Consider the following 20570-nt stretch of genomic DNA (forward strand, 5'->3'; position numbering starts at 1 on the left):
CTAGTTGCTGAGAACACTTCGTAAATTTGTTGGACCCTATTCTACTTTTTTTCTCTGTAACGTGTATATATAAATAAGTGATATGATATGGAGTTACCACAAGCTTCTCAGTTATTTTCAAAGTTGAATGGTCATATGCAATCATCCATCATGCTAAATATAGATCATCCTAAACTGAAATTTTCTATATGGCTGTTGGAGTAAGTGTTTATATGACTGAGTCTAAAGCACCCCCTGAATATAGTGCCAGAGTTCTTCAGCATGGAAGAAGTTGACTAAAAAGAGGTTCAGTGACCAGTGGAATGGGCAGAGGGACACACAGCTTAGCTTTTCCATGTTATTTGTAGACTCTCTGATTATTTGCTACCTTATTATCTTTCCTCAGATTGTTAAACTCACTGTTTATAGAATGCTTCCAAAAAATCTTCAGAGAAGAACTATGATGCAGAGGCTGCACCTTTTCCCAGAAGATGTAAGTAGTCACATGCAGTTACATTTTCATTCCTGTGTGATTTGGAGGTGAACAGGGAGTGTTAGCAATAGCAACATTCTTGTCGTAAGAAGGTAAATTGAGAAAAATCAAGCCTCTTTTTATTTATGTATCTAAATAGAATTGAACTGTTGATGCATTTTTCTTTATTATTTCACAAAATTGTGAGATATAAGATGTGGGAGAACATTGTATTTAGGTCAAACACTATTGTGTAAAATGCCATAATGTTGACAATTTTTTATCTCAATTTGGGGGGAAATGGTGGTGGTTTTTCAGCAACCAGACAGCTAAGACTGGTCTATCTGCCTCAGGTTATTCCAGAAGATATAGAGAAGAATCTCCTACAAGAGATTCCTCAGCCACGTGCAGTCCCCAAGAGGCTGGATGAATATACGCCAGAAGAAATTGCTGCCTTTCCGAAGGTTTGGACTCCGTAAGTATCTTAGATTTGTTTAAAAGGACACTTTGTCTTTATGTGTACTATATAGACTCTCAAATTATCAGCAAGTAAAAATAGTAATGTTTTTTGTCTTCTTGTTATCTTTTTTTTGGAGAGAGGAGGTCATTAAAGCAAGGAACAGTCATATTAGTAGGGAACGGTTGCTAATATTTTTGTATTTCTGGCCTGCGTTTTCATGAGAAAAGCTTTATCTAAAATCACGTTTTCAACTCTTCATCAAAATGAGTTAAGTAATAAACTTCATTACCCTTTTTGAATTGTATGTGCTTAGTAATACGTAGCTGTTAGTCATGGCCAAAGGCAACATCATATGGCTGTGTGAGGGGATGATGCTTTGTGGGGGGGAACCCTTCACATTTTCTCCAGAGGAGGGGAAAGAATTCTGCTAAATTAGACCTTAGAGAGTGGATCTTTGGCAAGGAACATACCACGTAGTTTCTTTTCCATGTGCAAAATCAGTTTCACTGTAGTTGTGTCACGTAGGAATGAGTATCTCATTTGCTTTATACAACTGCACACAGCATTGAGTCAACTGACTAGTGAAAATAATGTGTTATATTCAGGACATTTTCTGATGAGTGTGACCTGTTATAGAAGGGCAGGTAAATAAACTAGCAGTTGCTAAACAGCCTGTCTTATGACAAAACTTGAAATCTGTTGAATTCCTAATGCTGGACTTCTTTTAAGCACCAAAATCAAAAGAACTGTGAGAATGAACCAAGCAGAGTAGAGTGTAATCTGGAGTCTTCTCAATGAACAGTATCGACTTGCGCTCATTTTAAGTACGTAGAATTTAGTGTGGTTTTTGGTAGGAAAAATTTAAATATCAGGTGAATGTTAATTGGAGAAGACCTGAAAGAAGTGTGTTTTGTGCACTAAAAGAAAGCAAGTTTGTTTATGAATCAGTATCTAGACTCGCATTTGTGATTGTTCTTGCTTAATATGAATTGACCTAGGTACTTGTTCTAAAATACGGAAAGGGCATTGCCAGCATAAAAAGAGCATTTGGGAAACTACTTGGGTTTTGTTGTATTTATCCTGCATTCTCATGAATGTGGGTAGTACTTTCAAAAGCTTATTGAAAAATCAGTTTTACTTAATGGTCCTAATTTTAGATGATGCTAAAATGAAGTCTCTGTGTCTGTTCTGTGTAGTCTGAGGCACCTCTCTCTTGAAAGGGAGCAAAGTCCGGTAATGCTTTAAGCCCTCTTCAGAGTGGTAGACTGATTTTGGCTTTCTCTGATCTGTATCAGTTACACCCTTTCTATGTTTTTTGGGGTTTTTTTATCCTCACTACTGGATCTCCTGGTTCCTGTGAGTTCTTATTGAATTATCCCCAAAGAAATTTAGACTCTGCACCAATGACTAGAATTCTACAGTGCATTAGAGTTAGGCTGATAAGCCTCTCATGCCATGTGGTATATTATACTCATGTGTAAGTGTGTTTAGTGCTAATAAAGATCCTCATGTATTAATTTAGCACTGACTTGGAAGCTGGCACTTAGCTTTAACTAATTTGTTGTGTCCTTTTGGTCAAGGAAACAGTGTTATGCTGCCAGAGCTTTTGAAATGCTTTTCTTTGTCCTCATGCACTGCTGTAGTCTTGTTTGAGTTCATCTTGCTTGAGTTCATCTCCTCAGCGCTGGGCCATCTTGATTGTGTTGATCTGTAGGTGTGTATGGCAAAGGACGAGTGACCTTGACGCCATCTAATTTAGTCATTGCTGTCAAGCTAAGTTTCTCAATAGCTTCATGTTAGCATTGAAATAACTACTTGAGTGTGTTGATCCTTGGGGGAAAATCTGCAGGTAAGAACACTAATAAAGCTAGATTGAAGCTAGAATTCCCCTCCCATCATCTCTTGGAATGATTACCTCTTGAGGAATTCAAAGAACAGAGTAAATACTCATTTGCTTTTTTCTGTTTCTCTGCTCTGCAGTGGGTTTTGGGCTATCAGTATAGAATCTTTTTTTCCTCCGTACCAGTTACAGAAGTTGGGGAGCACTGCTGGCTTGGAAGCCCTGCAGCTGCAGCAGGACGCTTTCAGCTGAGAGAGTGATAGTGCTTCTTCTATGGGATGGGTGGGTAGCTCAAGTGAGTGTTCTGGTGAGAATAACCAGCGGAATAGGTGAACTTGAGAGGAATATAGTAAAAGGTTTGAAATGTCTGTAAGAGAATGTTAGGGAGGAGTGGAGTTAGTGGGTTCTGGGTGGGGATAGGGAGAGACAAAGGAGAGTTTGGGAGTGCTTTAACGCTCTGAGTGGAGAGACTGGGACAGGAGTTTCCCTTCAGTCAGCTACTCTAGCTAGAGCCACTTTTAAAGACAGGAGGACATACCTAACCACTGCTTGCATACCTTTGTTGGGTTGGACTTCAGTGCAACCTTCTTTTCTTCTCTCAGGAACTTCTAAATCTCAGCAGAGGGATAAAGAATAACAGTGCCTATCTACCATCTCTCCGCTAGCTGCAGGGCTCGTTGCTATAGCTGCTGTTGTAATTTCAGTTTCTTGTCCTGGCCTGCAACCAGACCATTGTGGATGTCAGATACTAGTGTCAAATAGATGAGTTTTAATTTAACCTTCACCTCACTTCTCTGGCAGTTTTGGTGTTTGGCAGAGTTTCCAATTAGAAGTAATGGGAAAAAAAAGTAATGCTTTTCTCCCTGACTGGGGGAATAAATGTATTGAGGTAATTCCCTGGCAGGCAGAGTGCTGTTGGGGGGGAGAGCTTGGATGCAAGAGAAAAGATAAAGAATTGAGCACATTTAGTAAAGTAACTTTCTGATGGGACATGTTAAACACAGTAAAAATCTGTCAAAGGGGTGTTGAAATGATTGTTGTAGTCACTGTTCTGATTAAAGTGCCTGCTGGAGTGACTGAGAATAGAGAGCTTTGCATCAAAGGCACTAAAAGAAAGGCTGTATGGATATCCAGCCGTAATAGACTTTGTGTTCTAAATTTCTTCTCTGTGTGTGAGCCCATGGAAGAAGTAGGGTTTGCGTTATTCCTTTCAAAGATTGTAGAAGTAACAAAGATTTTAACAGTTATATTTTCTTTAATGACATCACGTGTTAGAGATGTACAGCAAAAATGTTTTTTTTAAAAATAAGTCAAAAAAGGGACAAAATACTGTAGACCACTTTGTTCAACAAACCAAAGGCAAGTTAGTTAAAATCTAATTGTAAAAATATGACACTCCTTACAGTTGGTGATGTACTGAAAAAGGAACTGTCTGACACGAACATCATTTCAGGAGAGTTTTAAATGTAAAAGGAAATTTAGTTGGTTCTTGGAAATCCAAATATTGCAGTAATACATGTGTATCTCAGAATGCAAAACTGACTTTCTAGTCAGGTTCATCATCATTTTATGCTTCTCTAGCTGACAGGCTGACCAGGCAGGTTGTGGGATCTCCAGCCTTGGAGGTGCTTAGAACCTGGCTGCGCAGATTCCTGAGAAACCTGATGTAAAGCTGATGTTAGTCCCACTTTCAGTGGGGAGTGATGCAGATAGCTTTTTGGGGCCCCTTGTGATGCAAATTATTTCATGATTCTTTGTGATGAAAGTAAAAATAGATAGTAAAATAAACTGTGTTTAGGAACGCAAATGCATAGGTTACTAGTAGTATTAGTCCTGTGTGGCTTTTCCTTGGGCTGTTGTTTGTTACCCTGTACTAGGGTCATAGAAGTATGAGTGAGAGGACAAAGCTAAAATGAGTAATCTTTTCTTGTCCTCAGTGTCCTGTATTTGAGATATAAAAGGCCTCTATGTTTACTGTTGTGTACTTTGGCCTGGGAGCTTATGCAGAACCTATAGATAGCTTCCGGCCAGTAAGAAATTCCAGAAAATGAAGGATGCAGAAAAACTATAAACTCAGTTATTTATTTTTTTTTTAATTCAGGTGGTTTTAGTAGGTCTTTTCTGCCTTACATGGCTTTTGTTTTAAATTATTGTTTGTAATCTATGAAGTTCTGAGCCTGGTGACCACTCTGTGTGACAAAAGGGTAGAGGTTCAAAAGGGAATTAAATTCCTCTGGGATTGATTGAAAGCAATTAGGAGACACTGTGGAACATCTTCTTTCTGCAGAAAAAAAAAAAAAATTAGTTCACTCGCAGAATCACAGAATGACCTGAGTTTGAAAGAACTCAGAAGGATCATCAAGTCCAACGTTTATCGCTGCATAGGACAACTCCAACACCATGTGTCTGAGGGCATTGTCCGAGTGCTTCTTGAATGTTGTTAGGCTTGGCACCATGACTGCTTCCCTGGGGAGCCTGTTCTGTGCTTCCATCACCCTCTGAGTGAAGAACTTTTTCCTAATATCCAACCTAAACGTGCCTTGGCAAATCCATTGCCTTGGGTCTTGTCATTGGTCACAAGAGAGAAGAGATTAGCACCTGCTCCTCCTCTTTCCCTTGTGAAGAACTGCCATGAGGTACCCTCCCCAGTCCCCTCTTCTCCAGGCTGAACAGACCAAGTGATTTCAGCCTCTCCTTATGCAACTTCCCCTCTAGACCCTTCACCAACTTTGTGGCCCTCTGGACGCTCTCCAGTAGCTTGATATCCTTTTTATACTGTGTTGACATTGGCCCTTTAAAAGTAGCTGTATCGTTTAATGGAAAAGATAAATGGAAAACATAGCTTCTGTAAAGGTATGTAAAGCTATAAAATACGGGTCAACACGATTGTGATGAGAATTAATCTGCAAAGTTTTACATTAAAGCTTACACCCAAGAAGTGTACGTTGATGTATATACAGTAGGCATAAGACACACAACAAAAAATGAAATAAATTACTGATTTTGTATGAGAAGTTACTAGTATTAGGAGGAAAAGAGCCTTTTTCTTTTTAATTTGAAGTAACACAAATAATTTTCATTTGGAATGTGAAGAGAACTTGCTCAGTGCTACCAATTATCTCATTGAACTTTTAACCTATATTTTGTATCAAAATGTCTTGCTATAGATGATTTTTATAAAGGCTATTTTGCTGTTAATCAGAGACTGACATGCCATAGACAAATATACAAAATTCAAGTGGAATGCTAAAACAGAGAAACAGTTTTTAAGGAAAGCACAGGTCCGGTGTGGAAATCTAGCAAAGTGTTTGCTTTTCAGAGTAGAGAGCCTTCCCATAACCCCTCCTTCCACCACAGCAGAGTTCATGATCAGGCATCAAGTGGGATCTTGTTCTATGAAAGTAGAGAATTAAATGTCAGTGTATGTCCAGTGAGAGATTTTCTTTGAGCATTCTTTCCTTTTATCCCTAACCAGAACCGACTGACTTCCCAAATTGTGCAGAGACTCTCTCTTAAATCCTTGACGGAGTGATTTGAAATATATGTGGTGGAAAACGGTGTAGATGCAGGAAAAGTTACTACATGCCTTTTCCAGACCCGTTTAGAGGGGGGAAGATGAAAAACTATTTCCTTTCACTAAGTTTGATTTTTGTAGCTTCTCACCATGAATGAAACCATTATTTCAAGCGTGTTTGAAGTTTCAGATCATATGTCTTTTAAATGAGTTTTAAATAGAAATCATCATAGAATTCACCAGTCATATATGACTAAGCAAACAATTCTGTTCCGTAAAAGAAAGGATGCATCAGATTCATGTGGAATTTTTCTTGTTATGTACCATTTAAAAGTTGTTTAACTGCCTGAATATATATATGGGTTTAGACAATTTTAAATGCAGGAAATTGTTTTTGAAGAAGTATTTAAATAAGAATGTTACCAAATATATGGAACAGCAGCACTGCGTTGTTCCAGTTAGATGAATGCATTCCTGAGTTTCCCTTAAGAAAGCAGAGCTGTCTGATTTCCAGGAGTGCACTTGGGCTGGTGCTGGTGTGCATACTGAGTGCCTGTTCCTCTGCCAGCCTTAATGGGAACCCTTCTCAGGCCAGACAGCCTCTTACTTGTCTGTCTGGGGAAAGAGTCCTTGAACACTTTTGACGTTTTTAAAACTTCATGTATTGTAAACTCTGAAATTTAGTTTAAGAAAACCAAACACCTTTTTAATGTTTATTTTTCTGAGTGACTTGCCTGATTTCTGGCCCCTTTCTGTACATCCTGCTTTGAGGCAGGGGGTTGCAGAACCTGGCCTGAATCTGACATTTTTTAAAGCTGAACAGCCCAGGCTGGGCAGGGTCCCACTAGTGACACTGCGTGTCACCCTCATGGCATGGCACACAGGTTCTTGGTAGTTCACGAGCAACACTCCATGGCTTTGAAAGCAGAGAATCACAATGTTCTCAGAATGAAAAGTTTGTAGGTGATGAAAAACATGCTTATCTGACATGTAGGAACTGCAGGTGGCTCTGATAATCCTCTTATGCGTCCTGTGCTAATGATATAGTGATGGCAGCTTCCACTTGCAGTTCCTCCCTAGCTTTGTGTCCCTAAAGCCAGCCTTGCCAACCTCAGACAACTTGAAGCCTATTGCTGATGATCATAGCAAACAAATTTGTAGGCATTGGTAAACAAAAAGACTTTTGGATTAAGAGATCCTCTCAGCCACAGTTGCCTTTTCTATTTATTGTCTTACGAGAGAACTGCAGCAGTAGTTGCCTTGCCCAATTCTACAGTTTCCAGTGTAAGTTCCTATTTTCAGTCAAAGTATTTCTGGGGCTTAGTAGTAACAAAGCTGAAGAAAAAGCCAGAGATATCCTGGATGTGTGGCTGAAACGATGTTACTTTTGTAAATGTAAAGTGCTGGCAGCTTTGCTTTATAAAGGTTTTTTCTTCTGCTAATTTCCTCATAACTTTACAGGGAATCAACGCTGCAAGACACCTTGCATTATATTGGACACAAAAATTATATTTGGAGTATTTCCAGTGATGTGCTGTGTTACAAAAATTATAAATTGCAGTTAATACCAAGTTTGTAAAATGCTTGTTCTTCTACAATGATATAATAAATAAAAAAAAGGGAGATGGTTACTCCAGCTTTATGGAGAAGCTCAGAAAGAAAACGGTAAAGATTTCCTGCAAATATGGTGAGGTCTTGAGCAATTTTTATAAGGACCATTTCAAATTTATTCATGAGCCTTTAAAAATTCTGAACTGAAATAAACATTCTCCAGCCATTTTCTTAGTTCCAGCTTTGTTGTAGAGTGTGTTTGCAGTGTTTTGGGTTTTGAATTGTATTTGTAGCATGCTTCATGTTTAGTTCTTGGGCCATGGGATGTTCCTGTGCTACAGGTAAGTACTGCACTTGTACTTGTCTTCTCTCACAAAGCAGGCCTGGCATGTGTTAGTGTTCAGAGAAGAGCTGGCCAACACAAGCTTCTGTGAAAAACTTGAGCCAGTCTTACTTTTTCCTAAAACTAGAAGCTATAAACCATGAAAAAGCTATCCTGCCAGTACAGCCCAGTTCTGTTCCAATGTACTCTTTGAGGGGTCCCTCTGGAAGTTCATTTTCTGTGGCTTCTTTTATTCTCAGTAGGAATTCCAGTAACTAACTGGAGATCATTAACCCCCATTAAAATTTGGGAACTATCATTGATAACTTTTTTATAGTAAGGATATAAAAACATCTTATGATTTTGTGTAGAATTTAACTTAACAGGAGTCTTGAAAGTAACCGAGTCTCACATTTCAGGCTTGATCTAAATTCCCATGGACAAAAGGCCGCACAGATACTTCAGGAGAAAATTGCTTCTCTCTACATTAGGTTTTTACCACAGTCAGCAACTGGATAATGATCAAGAAGAGTCAGTAGCGTAATCATTTTAAAAGTCCAACAAATTTATGTTTAGATTGTTTAGATTGTTAAAATTAATTACTGTTTTTTCTCTAGCATGCATAAAACACACCAGTGCTACTGATTCTCATTCCCTTTATCTGGGGACAGCTTGCTTTGTAGCTGAAACTAGAATTGAATGTAAGATGGCTAACTGGGCACTTTTACTTCAGGTATCAGAAGGCACTCTTAAAAAGAAGTTCCAAAGCTGCTTTGCCCTTCCCCTAAAATCTGTTGATCTCATAAATCAGAATGGAAACTAAATTAATGGGACTTGACAAGCAATATGAGAATGGCTGTGTATGATACAGTTGAACTACTTGCCCAAATGAAATTAGAATTATTTTTTAATTGTTCTTTTATAAATGTCTAGTTTGGCTTTTTTCACTTTTGGTGCTCGGTCAGTCTGGAAATCATTTCACCATTCCTTTACCAACTTCTCTGTTTATTTGAAGAATAACATAATTCTTTGGACAAAGCCAAGTGTACGGTGCTGTTCCTTCTACAATGTTACAGTTTTTAGCAGAATATATTGCTTAAAGAAGACCCTTGCGTTTTTAAAAAGCATCAGCTTGCCAAGATGAGGTTTGCATGTACATTGCATTGATTTATCTTAAATCATTTTACAGGCAGTATTCATATAATCCGGGTCAAAATCTGTGATTGACAGTTGTTTTTTAACAGCTTAGTTCAGTTTTGCTTTATTCATTTTTAGGGAAGCTGGGTTTGTCAACTAGTTTATTTGAAATTGTAATAAGCCATTCTTAATTTCACTAAGAGTACTTAAATGCATATTAGCATTGGTTTAGATAACTTGGTTTATGGATGCTTTTTAAAAATTAAGTGCTAGTTTTATGTAGAAGAAAAACAAACTGCAGTCAAGGACCATGGAAGTTTTATCTAAAGCTTTATGTATGCATCATAGCTGTACTGGAGTAACGGTATCAGTAAAGCCACCTTCTCTTACTCTGTTTGTTATTAAATGCAGTTTATGTTACTGTGGTTCGTTCTCCAAATGAAATAAGTTATACTTGTAGAAATGCTTTTCAGTCAAGATGATAGTCTGCATGAACACTACACTAACTTGGAAATGGTTCTTTTGCAGAGCAAGAAGTTCATGGCTTAGCATAGGCCAAAGTGGTTATTGGAAATTTAATAGTATGTTAAATATCATTAGCTGTTTCACTGATTATTTTACCAGAGGCATAGAGGTACGCTGGGATAGTAGATACGTCAGTAACTATTTAAGAAATTTGGGGATAATTTAGAAGGAATTTAAAACTAATTAAAATATGGGTTTTGGCTCAGTTTTTTTCAGCCGATTTTGGATTGATTTTATCCCTGTATTTATTTGGAGTTTTTGAAATTTGTAAGAAAATCAGGGAGAGCTTCTGTAAAACTACACAGGCATCCGGAAGACTCATTTGGCTGTTTGGGGAACTCTGCTATTCTGCAGGAAATGGGGGAAAAGAAAAATGGGGGGGCAGCAGAAAAATCCAAAGATCCCAAAACCTTTGGCGTGATTTACTCTTAAAATATTTTGATAACTGTGAGTTAAGACTGATGCTTTCCTTTTTCTTATTTTTTTTTTTTTTTTTTGATTGATGGATAATCCATGCAAATGTGAATTCGACCAGACAGGATGTTATTCAAGTAATAGGGAAAGTTGCACAGAATGTGAATGAAAGAGGTGGATGTGCCTTTCATACAGGATAGATATTAATTTTTATGGTTTTTTAATGCATCTGAACTGTTTTTTCTCATTCATGGAAGCAGTGAAATCTTGAAATTCTTTACTCTTGCACCACTGCTTTCAGGTTTTGTCAGTTTATTAGTGGGCAGTATTAGTTAGCCTTAAGGCAATGACCTTTTACAGTGCTGATGCTGGGTTAAATCCTTTCTGAACACTCATTGTCATTGCTGGTGCAATAGCAGAAAGTACAAGGAATGAGACTATTGGTCACGTTCTCCGGTGGTGAGGTAATTGCCTGCAGGTGAAGAGAAAAATGCAATTTGAGATCTTCAAAGCATCTAGACCAGGTGCGCGTTGCTGAGTCAAGAACAGGTATTGACAGGTCACTTCTGCAGCATTGACAATCTTGCGCCTTGGCTGGGGGCAGCTTTGAAACCATTAGTTAGCAATCATGAAAGCTTACAAGCGCACAAATAACTGTAGTAACTCCATGAAATTAGACTTTGTACAGTTTCTTTTGAAATACCTCCGAAAATAGAATATAACAACAAAAATAGTCTGAATAGAGATTGTTCATGTATAGATGGATATGCAGATTTTTTGAGCTTGCAAGAAGATAAAGTCATGTTATCAAATGATATTTCATGAGCAGCATGTGGTTGAAAAAACAGGCAGGTGTGTAACTTCTTTTGGGAGAAGAAGGAAGAGCAATATCTATTATAAATTATATTGTTATAGCAAATCCCTGTGCATTTAAAAGTTCTAAGAAGCAGCGTATTTAGATTAAAGCATAGTATTCTGAGTTATTAGAAGTGAAAAAATACTTTTTTAAAGGATTGTCTGAAAATCAAAATGCTTTAAAGGATTTTAAAGTATCTTCTTTACATGTAAAGTAGACAATGTCAAATATTGCTCTAGAGTCTTAACCATGTTTTTGCCTTGAAGTTAAATCATGCTATATTTCATCTGTCTACTGTAAAGACTGTATTAGAAGGTGTTCTCTCACTCATCTAGAACTAAGGCAGTGTAACGCTGTAGTGATCACAAAGTGGTGATTACTTAGATCTGGCCTTCACAAACAGAATAACAGCCCCCCCCCCCTTTTTTTTTTCCTGAGACTCTTTCACCTCCACAAAACATTGCTAGGCAAAGGGAAACATCTTTACTGGAATGTGCTGACAAGAATTTAATAAAGATGGAGCTGTGTGGCAAGTCTGTTCAGATTTGGTTGAAATTAATGCTCACTCCAGGGGTTAACAATTGAACGCATTTAACTTTTGGAAAGGGTCTCTGTTCTGTCCACTTTGACAGAACTGTCTGTCCACTTTCCCCCACTAAGGGAAAAATGCCTTAGGAAGAGCACATTTCACAGCATATTGAAAAAGAACGTTGAATTTTATGTGGGGGTTCCCATCATAGCTGCAACTATGCAAGTAGGTCTCTTTGTGCATTAGTTTGAGTTTGCCATCTGAGATATTCAGAGGCTGAGGTCATAGCTTCATGAATATTTCTTTTGGCAAAAGTCTGTTTTTAAGGATCATCCATCACTTTTCCTGCCTTTCCATTCCATGTGTGTAGCAGTGGAATAAAATTAAAGATAACCTTGTTTTATGCAGCTGCACAAACTGGTGTATGTTAGAGTTGATGGGGGTTGCTAGGGAAGCTGCTTAAGTTACTCTTCTGCTAAGGTACATGATGACCAAATTTGAGTGTTACTTTAGTGCAGGTAGTTTAAGCTCCATTTGGAATAAATAAAATGGATCTTTACTTAAAGTGCTATGGGAAAGCCTTGCCTTTCTTTGCTGACTTGAAGAGATTTAACCTCCTTAGGTTAATGCTTCCCATTGTGAATTCTGTCTTCAGTGTACGTGCAGATTTCACACAGATACGGTTTTGTCTGAAAAGCAGTTCTAACTTCATCGTTGTACTATACCACAGACCAAATTCGATATTTCACAGAATGGCTGAGGTTGGAAGGGAGCCCTGGAGGTCATCTGGTCCCACTCCTCTGCTCAAGCAGCGCCACCTGGAGCTGGTTGTCCAAGACTATTCAGACAGCTTTTGAATATATCCAAGGATGGACACTGGCTTGCTGCCCTGAGCAACCTACTCCAGTACATCCAATAACTTGTTTCCCGAGTAAATACTAGGCAGAGTTTTATTCTGCTTCCTGCAGAATCGTACACTTGCAGGGTCACAGGACCGCAATATTTTTAGCTGTATAAGTTATAAGATAGCATCTACAACAGTAGTATTAGTGCTGTCAATGATGGAGCTTCTCTGTTGTGGAAGTTAGTTTGTGTCTTTTTAACCTACACCATGTAGCTGTGAATTTGGTGTTTTAAGGAGGCATTTGGCTTATTTTTTTACATAATGAGACTTGGTTTTAGAGATGGTGGGTGGGTGGTTGGTTGGTTTTTTTAAATGCCTGCACATCCACTCCTAATACTTTACTGTTTCTTTGTATATTGTAGGCTGGAATGATTGCCATTAACAGCTGTTATTGATCAAAAGATAAGAATAACAATTATTTTCAAAATAAAGACAAAGTCAAGGCTATTTAAAAAACTGATATGAGTAGAGCAGCTTTGTTTAGGGTTTTGGTTTAGAGAGAGGTATACTCAGTTGCATGTGTGTGAGAGAAATCAAGGTTATGAAACAGTCTGAACTACATTTAGTGTGCCTCCAGCAAAAATCTTAGCCCATGTTCTAGGGCTTAGCGTGACCTTCGTCTTCCCTCGTGGAGTAGAGTACAGAGCAAATTTCTCTGTAAATGGGGAAAACTCTTGTTCCATTTAATTTCTTCACTGTTCAAGAGTGTAGGACTGGCGTCTGTATCAAAAGACAGAGTTTATGTGAAATACCTTAATTCTGCAGAGTTTGGGGAAGAAGAAAGTGCTAGCGGTTACAGTGGGGACCACTAAAGAACCTTTTGTTTTCCATAGCAAAAACTGATCCTGTAAACTGCACAGAGGTGCAGGTTTAGCTATTTTTGTAAGGTTCAATGACTGCAGTCTATGAGAATTTTACATCCAACTGTATTTGCCTTGTGGTAGTTGAGAGTGTGCAGAAAAACTGGAAGAATTTGGGAGATTTAAAATCTGTAATCAGAGCTTAGGACCAGCTTTTTTGTTTCTTTTACTCAATAGTAAACTGTTAAGAAAGAGAAGCACTGAGAAGAATGGTGTAATGCAATGTTAATCTGATTTGCTTACTATTTTGCCTAGAATTCACTGGACTCCATATTATTGCTTTTTATGTGCAGTATACGATGTTAGTGGGGCAAATACGTTTTTACTTGCTTTGGTGGCAGACATTTGCTGCACAGACTGATGTTGCATATTTTCACTGAACCTGTAATACTTTGTGTTTCAGCATTGATTTCCAGGATGTTAGTTCCCACATTCTGTGTCCCACTTGTCTGGGAAGCCTGCTACCGATGTACAGCAAAATATTTTCCCAAGAATGTTACTTTTTTAAAAGAAAGAGAGAGAGAGAGAGAGAGAGAAAAAGCCATGTGAAGTCTTGCCTTTGGGTGAATTTCTGAACCATCTCTTCTAGGAGATACAATTTCCTTTGTTCCAAGTGCTTAATCTCAGTCCTTTGCTGAGGAAGGGCAGAAGTGTTCTATTGACAAGAATACTCTTGCTTGGATTTATCAATAAGCAATTATGCATTGGTGTTCACAAGTGGTTCATAATTCTCTCCAAGTAGACAAGGGTTTTGTGGGTTCATATTCTTCATCTGACAAAATATTTATCACGCCATTGCCAAAGGCAGTGTTTTTCAAGGCTTAGCTTTCCCAGTGCCAAAGATTCTTTAAAGGCAGAGGTTGTGGCCTCCAAAAGCTAAGTACTAGTAAGCATAAAAACCTACTGTGGCATTAGAAAAGGCTTTAAAAACTTTTATGCTTGTTCACACGAGTGTCTCAGCATAGAAAATCCTGCCTTTAAGCTTCATTAACTTTATAAGACTGCAAACTAAGACTCCATTGTTTTATGCATTTAACGTTAGGACAACAAGCATTATGGTTGAAATACTATCAAGAAAGCAAAACAAAACAAAAAATAAAATTGGATTTCCCCCAGGAATAAAGTACTGTGAGATCTCTCACTCTATAGTACTCCAGTGTAACCCTAGGTTGCAGTTTTAAATGTGCTGTTCCAAGGAAAATGCAAAATCCTTTGAGCATTGTGGAAGAGGTTGAATCAGCCTATGAAAAAAAGAATGATGACTATAAGCTATGAGATAATGATGTATTTACCATGCTGTATCTCTTAAATCCTTCAGCACTGGTCCACCTGTCTAGGATGGATCCAGTGATAAAACTGCTGGGAAGTCACTGCTGAGAATTTTTCAAAAACCTACTATCTTAGTATACAACAAACAGGGCAGTATAATGAAATCTGTACTCTGATATGCAGGGCTGAGGTCTGAGTAACAAAATGTGGAATCTTTCTGAGGACTAAAATCCAGGATTCAAGGAAACATGACTTGACTCTCTAGTGCATATTAGCTGACAATGTTCAGTATGGTCAAGTCCAACATTGAGCAAGTATGAAAACAGTGGGTATGGTGCTTACAGTTGTTCTTTCATGCACAAAAGATTCAAGTCCAAGTGTTAATACAGAATATGCCATTTAAATGGAAAATAAAGAAGCTTTGAGATTCGTGCAGCATAAACAGTAGCTTGTCTTTATGGTTGGTCTTTAAAATTCATATAGTCATCAAATTTTATATGATACACTTCAAATAGCACAGCCTGTATTCCAGCGTGGCTTTTACATAAGATCCTAGAGGCTTGTATAAGAATTGCTTGAATGACTGCACTTTGCAGTGCTATTACTTGAAAAATGCCAGATTACTTGAAAAATGCCAGATCTGCAACATAAGATTTTAATGACTAAGAAATATTAGATTTCACTATAGCATCTCTGCAGCCATCTCAGCTCTCAGTCTCTGAGGTAAGCTGCCTGCTTCCATTGCTATCTGCTTTTAATTTGCATTCTTGAACAAAATTAATGATGACATTAACCACCATTACAAATTTAACTTGGTTTACTGGTGTAGATTGCAACTCTTCCTGTATTCCAGACTGCTTTCATTTCACTTCACAGCAAATGTACTCACCCTAGTATCCCATTACATGTTTACAAAATCTTTGTTATTACATCTCTTGTTCAGTTCTAGTGAGACACAGTTCAAGTTACCTGTTTCAATTTATAGATGAAAGAAGCAATCAGAATAGTCAGGAGTAAAGGGCTGCTGTATTTGTGTTTGTGTATGGGTGCGGTGTGCTGTGAAGAGCAGCCCATTTGTGCTCTGCACACAAGATCATTTAGGAATGTAGACTTGCAGCCAGCCCTCAACATTCCTCTGAAAAACGTGATCTAGTCTGACCCTGTGCCTCATAGATTCAGGGACAGTGCAGATGTGTGGCAGGCAGAGTGAGTGACATATGCTTGAATAGGAAATTGCAGACTATTAGAAACAGCAGCCTGGTGTCTGAATGCTTTCCACATTGTCATCCAAGCAGAAGTGATTACAGAACCTGTAAGATTTAAAGTAGATGTTTCCTTAAATCATTGGATTTAATTATTGTAGTAGTGTTGTGGTGAACTGTGCTGTTAACTGAAAACTTGCCATCTTGCATGGAGTATTCAGGTGTTTGAAAGTGGAGACAAGTTGATACTAATGTTTAAAGTCATAGTGAGACTGCATTCAGTTATAGATACCATTGTTTTGCTTAGTGAAGAAAGTAGGAGTGGCTTGTAAGAAACATCTGGACCAACTAGTCCCGATGTCTGTAAATTCTTAGAGGCCTTAGTAAACTGCTTTGAATTGTTTTGTCTCTTTAATATAATCCAGCAAATATTCAGAACAAAACCTCAAGCACCAAAATAAGCAAATAAAAATAGTTATGGCTGTTATTGCATCCTTAAAGCAAAGCCACTGCAGTTTCCATTTATTTCCTTAACATTTCCTTTTTTTCCCTTCCAGACCTAAAGATTTTCGAAGGAAATAGTAACTGAGAAAGAAGAAAAACGGCCATCAGGAACATCTCACCTCCTTGGAAAAAAGCCTTCCAAACTTGGAAGCATCTGTGCATCTCAGTCAACCCTTTTGTGCAGAATGGTTTAGACAGGTGTTAGCAAACTTGATTTAGAAAGATTAAAACAATTATTGTATCTGAAACAGCTAAGAATAGAGGTTATGTTGTTAATGCCGCCTGTACTCTGTTGTGTGAGATGGTATTTATTAATTGCATTTGTTTCAATACTGTTATTAAAGAATTGATAAATTTTTAATGAATATTTACATCTAATGGAACTAGTACTTAGTTCACCAAAATAAGTAACTTGCTCTAGAAGTGGCAAAACTTGAATTCCACCCAGTAAGAGCAGTGAATAATGATGGTCACAGAGCTCCCACAAATGGCATGCTGTTGGTAAATAATCTGATTTGCTTTTCTGGTGGAACAGGTGATCGTCCTTAAACAACTCTGTGAATGTGAGGATGCCAGTCTTAGTCCAGAAAAAGGGAGTTGTTCACGTAGCACTTGTTCTGTCTTTGAGGGATGTAAAAAAAAAGCCTTTTCTAGGATGCAGTGTGTCTTTACTATAGGAAATTCATGGAGGGGTTTTGCTGAATGCATGTCTATGCAGGCAGTTTCCTTGTCTGTTTAGGTAAATACACCCACTGGAGTTACTGTGGTGGTGGTAAGCAAAATCAAATTTATTCCTGAGCCAGATTACAATAGAAAAACACTGCTTTTCAGAGGAAGCAGTGCATGTACCAAATATGTGTACATGGATACTATAATCCTGGTAGGGATAAAAAAACTGTTATGGAAAGAGGCATCTTGGAGGAGTGAGGATGTGCTGAGATTTGTGATGGTAATTTTTTATGTCCTCTGGAAGTTTATCTCGCAGTCTTCAGCAGCCTTCTAGAAAGAGTGTTTGTGCACAACATACTTTGCCCATAGTTCTTCTACCTGTTCGTTGTGAGCAAAGAAGTATTCGATCACCAACCACTATTTTTCATCCTGAAGCTTTGGTCGTCCCTCTGATATGCAATGCTATATGGTGTACTTGGAACATCAAAATGAAGCAAAAGAGAAAGCAGTTCGTGCTTACAGAGGGCCTGTTTGCTAAAAGGAGGAGGATTGCAGCATTTTACAGTGTCTGTGATGCTGGAAGAGTGTTGTTTCAGTTCCAACAGAATACGTTGTAATACTACAGAGCGGCAAGGACAGCAAGAATTTCAGTGGTAGTAGTGGTGGTACTGTTGGCTGAATTGCATCTGAACAGCAGACTGCATTGGTGGGAAAGATACACCTCCAGGAACAGCATAATGAATGTAAGTAAGTAATGAACAGAATGGGAACTACCAGTGTTTTAATAATCTTATTGGTTTTCAGACTCTTGTTTGTCTGCAGTGCACTTGAGCTTTCAGTGGGCTCGATGACAACATCAAGGTTGACTCTCCGCTGCTTTCTAGATGCTGAATGATATTAAACATGTCCCAAATACTCTTTCATGAGATGTGAGACAATTCTCAACAGGAGAGTTGATGTGTATTCCTTCGTGTCCACCAAGCGGAACACCTCTCAGTGTAGGCACAGCTAGCACAGTTTGGACTTGCTGTGCTGTTCATGAACAAACATGACCATTTGGGGCTGCATGGTGTATTTTCTGAAGTGGTTGTCCCTCTACAGGAGTAGCTCTGCTGACTACCCAACATAGTGTAGTTTTAGCAGCTTATGGAAATAACGGCTAAGAAAGGCAGATCAGGTGGAGAGATGTTTGGTGAGGGAAACTGGTGTTTTCAGTATCCATTCCATACGAGTGTCGTACAGGAAGAAGAGCATTTCTTTGGCATTCAGATGAGTTTATCCAGGGGAATGTTCCTATCCAGTGAACACGCAAATTTCATTTCCAAGGCGGTAACCACATTTAATTAACTAGCAAAGAGTATTTTTAAAAGCAGTAGGATAAAGTAAATGCTTTATTGTGTAGGTACCCAGGACATATACTTTATTGGTGAGATCTGAGTGGCATCAGCTGTTCATCACGTGCTAAATGCTTCGCAGTCAAGAACTTCAGTTTCTTAGGCAGTCTGGAAAAATAGGAGACACTGCTGCTTATACAGACCGAATGCTGGAGAGAATGTTGACCATATGCATCTGTGTCTTACTTTCTTTGGCGAATGTGCAAATCCTGAATAATATTTTTATAACTTGGTAGTGCCTACCAGTTTTTGTTTATTACCAGGGCTTACCCAGCAGGTGAACATATGACCAGTGATCCATGGAGCGCTCTGGTTATGCAGTTAAAGTTTGTGTGTGCTATACAAGGTTATAAAAATGTAAGGAGTATGCCTCCTCTGTTACCCCCAAGTAATCTCTCGGTTTGTTTGATTCGAAGTGTGTGCATCCTGTGTGGCTGGAAGGGGAAGCCATCTGCGTTGGCAGTCAGTTGGGTGCGCGTCCCATAGCTGGGCACCCCGTAGGCCAGGGGCACCTGGGTTCCCCAGGGGCAAAGGGGCGAGGTGCTGCTCCCAGCTGCTCCCCAGGTTGGAGGGGCATGGTGTAGGTGACACCAACCATGCAGCACAGGTACCCTCAGCGATGTGGTTAGACTCTTACCCTTCATTTCATATATGGGGAAAATAGCACCAACTGCCTTATTTCAAAACATCTGACTAAGTCCATGATGCCTTCCCAACATCCCTGGTTTTGCCCTACCACTCCTGGTCCTACAGGTACTTGAGATTTGGATGTAGTGTTGCTTGACGTCAGTATGGGGTGCAGATTCATTCTGAGGTGCAAATTCATTCTGAACTGTAACATGAGGCTCAAAGTCTTTCTGAGACAACACAGGCAGAATTGCCTGAACACTGTTTTTCCACCTGTGACCTCAGCATCACTTCCACAGGAACTGGCACATCCCAGGAAGGACTCTAGACTGTGTCAGTACAGCATGTGGATGAGACAGTGCCAGCCAGGAAGGAGGCAGAGAAGAGTTCACATTTGGGGCGAGTTAACATGGGTGCTCGTGGCCCAGTGCAAGCAGGTAAATTAATAACGTGATGCATCCATGGCTTGTATGTAATCCTAGTAATCTCTCTCTCATGGTCAGCTGTGGGTGCCAGGCTGTGATAAGCATGTGTGTGCGTAGCCATGCTCACGTGGTGCTTTAGGACTCCATAAACTGGCATTAAGCTGCTTACAGATAAACTCTGAAGTTACATGCTGCTTCTACTTTAAATTCAAGTCCAGATGAGGAAGTGACCTTCACATTTCCATCAACTTTTCTCACCTGACTCCAAGGAATTGGTGGGAGTTAGAGGTGAGAAAAATTATGGAAAAGCAGAAATAGCCTAGAAAGTTACACAGCCACCTAGCAAGAACTTCCCCTGGGATACACGCACAGGCAGTGCACACTCATTCGTGGCAAGGTGTATGAATGGGTTGTGTTAGCAATAAGGCTGAATGCGAGGCTAGAGGATTTGCAATTACACAGTAAAGGTACGAGTTTGTCTTCTCCCCAGTGAGCTAACAGAGCATCTGGTTGGAGACAGAAGTAAAGGCTGGTAAGTCTTTCCTTTTTGAGCATGAATAGACCAAACCCAGCCAGCAGCAAGAAGGAATAGTCCTGGGATTGACAGGCTATCCTCTCTCTGTGTCTTTATAGGGTTGGATTTAAAGCAATCCAAATCTCAAACTTAAATGTATGAGCATTTTTGAGCTTCTGCTTTAAATCCTGCTTTGATTCTTACTCTCTGAAGTGCTGTTCAAAGCTGAGTCATTTTATAATTCACCCGGTTTGTTTTAATGTCACAAATTGCTTTGTGTTCCTTGAGGGGCTGTGTTGGGGTTTTTCCTTCCTCTCATCATTAACTGATCCAAGTTGCCTTCGTGCCTATCCCTGCCAGTCTTTTGACTTTGGCACATCAATATACAAACTCTCACACCCAGAGCTAGTATGAGCACCTCATAGTCACTCTCTACACTTGTTCATATGTAATTTAAAAAAATCAGGCTAAATATTGTTTATACTAAATGTTTGCGTCCTTTAACAGAAAAGGTATTTTCTTCTGCTTAACTTTCTATTCCTCAAAGACCTATACAGTTAGAAATCAATCAAATACAGAATTAACGTATAAAAGCTTGCCACT

The 20570-nt window shown here is 38.9% G+C and overlaps 1 protein-coding gene across 1 annotated transcript in view; it reads left to right on the top strand.

Moving 5' to 3' along the window:
- Window positions 1–20434, top strand: part of MRPL13 (mitochondrial ribosomal protein L13) — a 34913-nt gene extending 14479 nt beyond the window's left edge. The window contains exons 5-7 of the mRNA XM_054059431.1: window positions 386–472; window positions 805–926; window positions 16392–20434. Coding sequence (XP_053915406.1) covers window positions 386–472; window positions 805–926; window positions 16392–16416 — 234 coding nt within the window. The 3' untranslated portion in view covers window positions 16417–20434. The remainder of the gene's footprint in view (window positions 1–385; window positions 473–804; window positions 927–16391) is intronic.
- The last annotated feature ends 136 nt before the right edge of the window (window positions 20435–20570 follow it).

Source organism: Cuculus canorus, chromosome 2 (genome assembly GCF_017976375.1).
Source record: "Cuculus canorus isolate bCucCan1 chromosome 2, bCucCan1.pri, whole genome shotgun sequence".
Lineage (NCBI taxonomy): Eukaryota > Metazoa > Chordata > Aves > Cuculiformes > Cuculidae > Cuculus > Cuculus canorus.